Consider the following 9,112-nt stretch of genomic DNA (forward strand, 5'->3'; position numbering starts at 1 on the left):
TAACAATGGCAACTATAATCTAGTGAAGTCTACACGCATGTAAAATGGAAGCATGGCGGGTGCCACTTTTTTTACAGACTCTTTGAAGACTTGATGGCCCGTTACTGTTGTTTACCTTATAAAAGTTAAGAAAGTTATTTCATTTCGAAGATTGATTTATACAGCAGTATTCAGTTTTCGATCTTGCATTATCGATTGATATTTCTTGCAGATCCACGACATTGTCCTGGTTGGCGGCTCCACCCGTATCCCAAAAATTCAGAAGCTCCTGAAAGATTTCTTCAACAGTAAAGAGCTCAACAAATCCATCAACCCAGACGAGGCCGTGGCCTACGGTGCTGCGGTCCAGGCTGCCATTCTCTCTGGAGACAAATCTGAAGAGGTATGAATTCGGTGTTTCGGATAATCTTGTCTGGGGGAAATGAAATATGACTACACCTGCTGCTAGTATTGCACGATTGCCCGTGTCAGGGTCAGACAAAATTATTTATTTCATTTCGCATATTCAGTTGTGTACCTCGTTATTTTTCGACGCAGGGTTATCTGGGGGGTTGAACTCCCTCAGCTCTTGCCCGTGTGGTGCTGGAGCGTCCTCTTGTGGCGTATATTCTGAGCCGCGGCGTCTGACATCGATCTGAAACCCCGAATTTTTCGGTGCGGTTTTTGATTTTCGCATATTCCTTCAACTTCCTGTAGTCACTAGCGGACCATTACCAGGGAGAAAAGCCATGCGACAAACATGAGAACGGAGTGTCGTTATATCTTATTTGTGGAATGATTCTATACGTATCTAATTCTACATGTGAACTGTACAGTGCAGAATCTTGAAGCGAGATTTTGAAAACAACTTATCCGTCTGTAATCCTGTTTCAGGTTCAAGATCTTCTTCTGTTGGACGTGGCCCCCCTGTCTCTTGGTATCGAGACTGCGGGTGGGGTGATGACGGCGCTCATCAAGAGGAACACGACCATCCCTACCAAGCAACAGCAGGTCTTCACCACCTATTCGGACAACCAACCCGGCGTACTCATTCAGGTACTGTCAAAAGACCATTTCGCTCGTCCTGGTATGTCTTGCAAACTATGAGACTGAAAATGCACTTCTGATACTCCCATTTTGCTCTTGCACTCGAGTAGTTGTGTTATCGATGGACATGACAGTGCCATTTTTGACTACTCGAGTAGGTATTGCGTACTTGACAAAATTGCACAGATGCATCCAGCAGGTACTACTTGCTTTTCAAAACTCGGAACGATAACTACGAAAATTGAAAATAACTTGACAAGTTTCCTGAACTGGATTGTTGCTTAGTGCCCCTCAGGTGCAACTATCATGGCAACTAGCAATTATTTCTTGTCAGGTGTACGAAGGCGAGCGTGCCATGACCAAGGACAACAACATCCTGGGAAAATTTGAGCTGTCTGGCATCCCGCCCGCTCCCCGCGGCGTCCCACAGATCGAGGTCTGCTTCGACATTGACGCCAACGGCATCCTGAACGTGTCTGCCCAGGACAAGAGCACGGGACGCGAGAACAAGATTACAATCACAAACGACAAGGGACGCTTGTCCAAGGAGGAGATTGAGAAGATGGTGGGTGGACTATCTTGTTCAAGTGGTAATCTGGGCTGGGCAAAATGATTCGAGCACTCTCGATCTGAATAGTCTTTATTCCAATTTAGAATGTGCTATCAAATTGATTTATCAGGTTAATTCTCAAACTTCTCTCCCACAACTGAAATCATTGAAACCTAGATTGTATCGAAGCATCCAAAACAACATAACTCTAAAAGCTATGCTTGTTAAGTGAATGTGACTTGTGCCGTAAAACGGGTACATTTTGTCGAAAATATGTTCTAATTCTGATAATCCTATACTCGTTCAGACACAGGTTCGCAATCTCGATTGTCAAGTAATGCTGACAATTTCCACTATGGTTAAAGCATTGATTTATCGAGGCTCTGTTTGTGCCTGGAAAACTCGAGCAGAGTTGTAAAATCACATCTCTAGAAAGTAATGCAGGTAGATGAATTCTACATAAGTCCCACATAAAGTAATCTTACCGATAACATTGGTTATGACAAAGTGCATTCGCAACTACCTCATTAGGGGGTGTTCTGAAATGGAAGTTTTTTCTCGAGTTGTACTGGCAACTTGATAGAATTGTTAGGGTACCTAATTTGAGCCTACATACCAAATTTTGTTCCAAACAGTAGCCGCATTGCCACAGAAGAAAGTTACATTTAAAAAATGATAAAAAAAAATTTGCAACCTGTTCTGTTCTTGTATTTTGCCCAGCCCTCATGAAAATCTGTGTTGATGAAAATTTCTAATCTCCGAATCACTCATGTTGACAGACTAGAGTCCCTGAACAGAGGATGTGCACACGATGTTAGTTTTGTTTAGTGTCGAAAAACTTGAATTTGTGTGGTTGGCAGGTTAACGATGCCGAGAAATACAAGGAGGACGACGAGAAGCAAAAAGAGAGAATCGGGGCCAAGAACGCGCTCGAGTCTTACTCGTACAACGTGAAACAGTCCGTGGAAGACGAGAAGTTGAAGGACAAGATCTCCGATGAAGACAAGAAGGTCATTCTCGACAAGTGCAACGAGACCATCACCTGGCTCGACAACAACCAGGTTTGTTTGTTTGTTTTTTGTTTGCTTGCTTAACCACAACGCGTTGATGATCAAAACAATCCAACTCTGAACAAGATGTCGACATATCTGCAATTCTGAGCGTACATGATAGAGCCTGACCGATTTTCTGTTGGCCATTTGAGGGAAAAAAAGTGCGTCTTGATCTAAACTCTTTCCCGTGATAAATGGCTCACACCTTATTGGCCGGGCTCTATTGGTAGATATGTATTGAGTCTGTTCCTCAGAGTTGTAATCCGGATTCCTGGCAGTTTGAATTTGTTTTCAGACTGCAGAGAAAGACGAATTCGAACACCAACAAAAGGAGCTGGAAAGCGTCTGCAACCCAATCATGACGAAACTGTATCAGGCTGCTGGAGGTGCGGGTGGCATGCCAGGCGGTATGCCTGGTGGAATGCCAGGTAAATGAACCCAGGACAATTTTCTGCTCGTTTGAACTAAATTAGAACGACCGAATCTAGGTAGACAGATTCCAGGTATCGAATCCTGATATCATCCAGAATCAGGTTAAAAGAATAAGAGCTAGTTGTTCGAAATCCTTGAAAGACATTCAATGTCTGTGGCACACTTGACTGGAGTAATTCTTAACTCAATTGATTGACAGTTATCAAAAGAACAATTCTATCATCTGCGGATTTGACATGAAGTGCGCTTTTAATTTTCCTGTATTTGTTTTGAATGCTGTTGAAAAAGGTTTTTCTATCTAATTGATTGAGTTTGTAAACACTGGAAACTTGTGTAAAGCTTGTTACTTTTCCACTCATCTTCTATTATGATTCAGCCAATTTATCTGCTTTAAAATTACATTTCCTTTTTCTTCATTTTAGGGGGTATGCCTGGTGGATTCCCCGGGGCCGGTCAACAGCCCCAACAAGACAACAGCTCCGCTGGTGGCCCCACGATTGAAGAAGTTGACTAAACGTTTGGTCAATTGTTTCCATCTCTGTGTGGGCTGTTGTTGATTGAATTTGTATACTTTTTGTACCCCAATTGGTCGAAGAATCTCCCTCTCCAGCTACTGGAGACGTCTGAATAAAACGCGCAAAATAATACGTCTGGTTTTGTGAGGAAAGACTTGTCAGTAGAAAGCGTTAGGGCCGTGGTTTCACATTTTTAGTAGCGCTCTCCTTGCAGTGGGCCATGGCGAACTTCTAATACCCCTGTGCTAGTGCACTACCATAGTAATTCGGAAACGGAGACCCTATACAAATCACGGGTTTATAATATCGGACATCATCGGACTGGTCATTTGAAGATCTTGATCAGTACAATACATTTCTAGTCCTAGACGGCTGAAAGACCCCTTCCGGCCTTCATCGTCAACATTCCAGGTATCGGTGTTGGGATCAAGTCACTACCTTCGAGTCACGAGTAATTGCACATTTTGACTCGAGTCAAGTCAATCGGTTTTCAGATGTGACTCGAGTCAAGTCGCTCCATTTTGCAGGTGACTCGAGTCAATTCAAGTCATGTTGCCTTTTCGAAGTATGAGGCATGATAACGTCATTGCATTTTGCTAGCTCTGATATACGGATTGAGTTTTCATTGATTTTGAACCGATGAACGCATATAGAGTTAAATATACACGCAAGAAGGCGCTGCATCGATCACATGAGTAAAACTGCTAAACCTCAGTTTATAGTTAGTTACCTGCCAAGATAGAGAATAGATACGAATTGGCAAGATGCAATACATAACGCATTTGCAAATCGGTATGATACAATTCGAGCCAGCGCCAATGGTTGAGGACTATATTCGAATCCAGTTTCAATAAAACAATAGGTTTGGTTAAGGTACAAACAGAACAAAATTTACTTTACTATACTAGTTTATTACAACGTAAGCTGTTTGCGGTCAATTCATTTGTGAGAGAACAATGGAGGCTCAGTGAAACGCACGATCATTAAATGATTAGTCGCTCTCACGGGTTCATCAGCGTTTGGCGAACAATACGAACATATGCAAGATGCAGTGATTTTGATCAAAACCGATTACTTGATGACTTGAAATTGACTCGTGAATTTTGCTCCGAGTCACGAGTCAATCCACCTTTCTGATAGGCCAAGTCAAGTCATACGAAAAAGGTGACTCGAGTCATCCCAACACTGCCAGGTATCGCGCCGTCGATTAGTAGGTTAAGTTTTTCAACTTTTTTACAGCTTCCTAAATACTCAGTTATGTAGGATGCTGTTTGAAGGAATCATATCGTGACTTCTGTTCCATTTTTTTTTCGATTTTCATGAGGATTATTCGATTTTTCATGCAACCAATTTACTGGAAATATTTGGTAGTATATTTAAATAGATCGGTCACTTTTTTTGAGAGTTTTGGTGAAATGCACGGATAAATTTGACTGGATTACCGTAAATCAGCACCGAAGTAACGCTCTAACGGGTATTTCGGGCGCTGAGCCGAAAAGTTGACCTTGTTTTTAGCCAACCAATGGTAAATGTGGATGGAAAACTATTTCTGGGAAGTTGAGCTTTTTTTATTTAGTCAACCGACCAAAATGTGGACTTTTGATGCAACTTTCGCGAAAAATAAATGCAACTTTCCACGGATTTAACTGCAACAAAAACTTGCCCTAATCTAGATATATCATTGGAATAGCCTAATGCAGTGGTTCCCAACCTTTTCCGACCCATCGCCCCCTTTTCAAGCTCAACAGCGATCATCGCCCCCCAAATTTTGTGAACCGAAAAATGGGCATACAAACTGTAATCACCGGCGGGTTGACTAAAAAAAGGTCAACTTTTCGCGGCTCGATGTCGAATTTTTCACTTTTGCAACAAAATTTTAGAAGGTTGACTAAAAAAAAAGGTCATTTCTTCGAATTGACTCCAATGATAGCCGTTTTAACGCGTCATCGCCCCCCTTCGCTATCTTCGCCCCCTTGTCAGTTTTCGCCCCCCTATCGCCCCTTCGTCATTTTCGCCTCCTTAGCAGAGATGAGCGGATTTGAAATTTAGTAATCTATAGTCGCATCTACGGTTTACCTTAGTTATCTATACTGTAACTGCCATGCCCCAGAGCCGTACTGACTCCGGAATCACCGGTTGGCAAGACCAGTCATGCGTAGAGCATTTTGCAAGTGCAGGAAGAAATTACAGACTGCCGCTGCCGGCACTTACTACAGTAGATATGTTATTCTGCCAGCACTTTAATCGAGGAGGATAGAGTGGGGGTGAAGTAGGGGGGGGGGGGGGGGGGTGAAGTAGGGGGGGGGGGGACGAGACGGAGACTCCTAGAATACGGGTGTTAGGGGAAAGTCTATATCGTCGCAGTGTAATCAAAGTATAGCCTATGTCTATTTCTCTATTTCATTATTTGGAAATCAATTTTTTCAAACTTGTAGAAAATCAAGTTTTTGTGAAATTTAAATGTTTTTCTGCCACATTATGGCCGTTTTTATGTTTATCACGTTGTTTCAGAGTAAACCATGGTCAGGATATGGCCGAATGAAAGTGAAAACTTTACATGAAGGTACTTTTCTTGAAATGTGTAAATTATAGACATAACTAACATCGATACTGGAATCTCGGTACATTTTGCCTAATATAACATGTGAGCAGCGGTGATTTTCCAAGTTGAAGTCATTTAATGAAAAATAATTGAAAAAATAAAACATAGTGTGAGCAGTGAGCACACAGCGCAGGACACCGATTCCATATAGGACTAACATAACATACCGTACATACAATAAGCAAATTCCACAGCGACGATATTTCCAGTCAAAAGAAGTGACTATTATGGATGCTTTTTTCCTGAATTTTGCAGTTTCCTTATTACTCCCCAATAAATGCTAAGGACAATCAGCCAGAAAGTCTTATCCACTAAACTTCGGACTCAAATCAAAGCCATGAAAAGAGCAATGGACCCTAGCTGTCCCGTCATAAAGCTGAATAAAGACTACAAAGATGCCGTCGAAAGAACAGTAGACGTGTTGAAAAACGAAGGGGTTGTAGCATTGCCTACAGACACTGTATATGGGGTTGCGTGTCTGGCACAGTCCACAAAAGCAGTAGAACGAATCTACAAAATAAAAGGCCGCGACCTTTCAAAACCCATTGCTATTTGTGTGGGTGAAGTGAAAGATGTTTACAAGTGGGGTCAAGCCCCATTTTCTGCAAAATCTGAAGCTCTGCTGGATGATGTCTTCCCTGGACCAGTTACAATGGTCACAAAGCGTACCGACGTATTGAACCCTAATTTAAACTCAGGAACTGAACTTGTGGGTGTTCGCATACCTGATCATGAATTTATCCGAGAGTTAGCTAATAGACTTGAAGAACCCTTGGCTCTGACATCTGCTAATTTTTCGTCACAAATGAGTTCATTATGTATCAACGATTTCAGTGGACTGCACAGCAGATTAGATCTGATCGTAGACGGAGGTTTGATCGGAACTGGCGTTCAGTCGGAGAGTTCAAGAAAAGGTTCAACCGTTTTCAAGATAAATTCGGATTCGTTTGAGATTATCCGAGAGGGCTGCGCATGTGACGCGACAATCGTGACTTTGCGGGATAAATGGGGGTTGACTTTGCTCGGGTGAATCATTTTCACTCTGTTGTACAGATGTAAGGGTCGTGGTTTTCGGGATCTGAATCGTGTTTGATAAAATGAAATTAGGATCCAAAACAATCATGTACAAGGCTGTGCATTAAGGTTTTTCGAAAATAACTTTTTTGTTAAAATTTTACTTCCTAAATAAATGCTGGACGCTGCACACCAAATTTGGTTCAATTCCAACCTGTACAAGCGCGAAGCTATAGGAGTAGAAAGTATTAAATTTAAAAATGACTTTTTTCAAATTTCACTTTGAACCCCATGAAATAATTATGTTGTCTAAAAGACGATTTTTGATAAAGTTGACTAATTCCAACCAGTAGAAGGGAAGTTATTAGAGCACAAAACTTTGGAGTTGAGAATAATAGTATTTACGATGGCAAATTCTTTAATTATTTATTATAGAACTACCAGCTATAAATACCTTTATTTGAAATCAACAATTTTGAACATCAACTATCTACTGAGTGGAATTGAGTCAAATTTGGTGTGCATTGTATTTGTAGGCATCCCAACAATTTCATGTGGTTGCCGGTAAATTTTGAAATATTATTTTTTACATCAAATTAACAATTTTCGAACTCTAAATAGCTTCGCTTCTACAGGTTGGAATAGAGCCAAATTTGGTGTGCTACATTTCTCATCCAACCTAACAATTTTGTCGAATAGCCAGATAAATGTTAATAAAAGAGTAATTTTTGAATCGCCCCAATGTTATAATATCTTTCCTATGATACCTCACGGCAATGCAATCAAGCGGAACCAGTCGAGTCCAATTTCAAGCGAAACATTAAAGTGAACAAACCAAAATTTTGAATCCTGTTGAAATCAGGTAATTGGGCGAGCAATGTGATTTTGGATTCAATCCAGATCCAGAAAAAACTTTTCGAATTCAAGTCCGGTTAGCTAATGAAGTGCTTCTACTTCAAGTAGATTTTGCCTACTTCCACAAGTGGTTAAGTTTTAGACTACTGCATTCACTTCACATATATCACTTCTCTAGGCAAAAGTAGGTGTGGGATATTTACATTTCTACTTGGTTAAGGAAATGAAACTTGTACTTCAGTAGAAATTCACTTCTACTTGAGTACTAACGGCGGCTACTTGACCACCTCTGACCAGACTTGGACAACCAGATGATTCTAGTTGTCGAATCAGACTAAATTAGAGCGAAATGCTGGTGATCTAATTTTGAAGTGTTTCCATGCTCTTATTTTAATTCTAATGTAATTTCTGGCTTTCCTGTAAATGCTGCAGGAGAACTGTATCATGCGATACGAGTCAAGTTTGTTCTACAGACATTTGCTATTCTTGTGCTCATAAGAATCAACTATGAGTTGATATTACGGAAATTGATTCGATGACCAAGTTGCCACCAATTCAGTAATTCTAATCTAATTTGGAAAAAAGTGTGTAGCTATCATTCTAATTTTAATCTAATTTGGAATTTTTTTTTTATTAAGGATAGAGTTTTCGCGCTTCACTGTTTTGTGCATTTCTTACCCATTATTGCATCAATGACTTTTTTGTGCAATAAATCATGTTTCGTACAATTGTGTAGCTTGCTTTGATTGGATGTCTGCACCTTTTATGTTTCACACGTACCCGTAAAAACATGGCATGCTAACATTAGAAATGCAAACGTGTCAATGTGTGAGGCTTTGGGTCACGAGACGGATCTCAAGATTTGGTCTGTGTTCTAAAGAGCTAGAGAAACACTGATGAAGAGAGTCCTGTAGGTACTGAACTTCACGTACCATTGAATAATATATTGATATTGAAATAAAACCGTCATTCGTCACGGGTAATCGTAAGCAACTAGTAGAGAATTGAAAAGAAATTTGACTTCAATTAGGGTGAATGCTGTAGCATCTTTGCCGTGCTGGAGACG

The 9,112-nt window shown here is 40.8% G+C and overlaps 2 protein-coding genes across 3 annotated transcripts in view; both read left to right on the forward strand.

Moving 5' to 3' along the window:
* The window catches only part of LOC145432702 (heat shock cognate 71 kDa protein), a 205,649-nt gene extending 201,944 nt beyond the window's left edge, over nt 1-3,705 (forward strand). For both annotated transcript variants that reach the window (XM_080309538.1, XM_080309543.1), the window contains exons 9-14: nt 212-382; nt 874-1,035; nt 1,361-1,591; nt 2,437-2,637; nt 2,924-3,056; nt 3,483-3,705. In XM_080309538.1, the coding sequence (XP_080165664.1) occupies nt 212-382; nt 874-1,035; nt 1,361-1,591; nt 2,437-2,637; nt 2,924-3,056; nt 3,483-3,574 (990 nt within the window). In that variant the 3' untranslated portion in view covers nt 3,575-3,705. The remainder of the gene's footprint in view (nt 1-211; nt 383-873; nt 1,036-1,360; nt 1,592-2,436; nt 2,638-2,923; nt 3,057-3,482) is intronic.
* A 2,230-nt stretch (nt 3,706-5,935) lies between these two features.
* On the forward strand, nt 5,936-8,779 carry LOC145432831 (threonylcarbamoyl-AMP synthase-like). Its single transcript, XM_080309636.1, has one exon. It carries the CDS (start codon nt 6,455-6,457, stop codon nt 7,205-7,207), a length of 753 nt encoding a protein of 250 aa, XP_080165762.1. The 5' UTR covers nt 5,936-6,454; the 3' UTR covers nt 7,208-8,779.
* Nucleotides 8,780-9,112: the final 333 nt, after the last annotated feature.

This window comes from Botryllus schlosseri, chromosome 2 (genome assembly GCF_051294905.1).
Source record: "Botryllus schlosseri isolate E-star chromosome 2, Bs_hap1, whole genome shotgun sequence".
NCBI classification, from domain to species: Eukaryota; Metazoa; Chordata; class Ascidiacea; order Stolidobranchia; family Styelidae; genus Botryllus; species Botryllus schlosseri.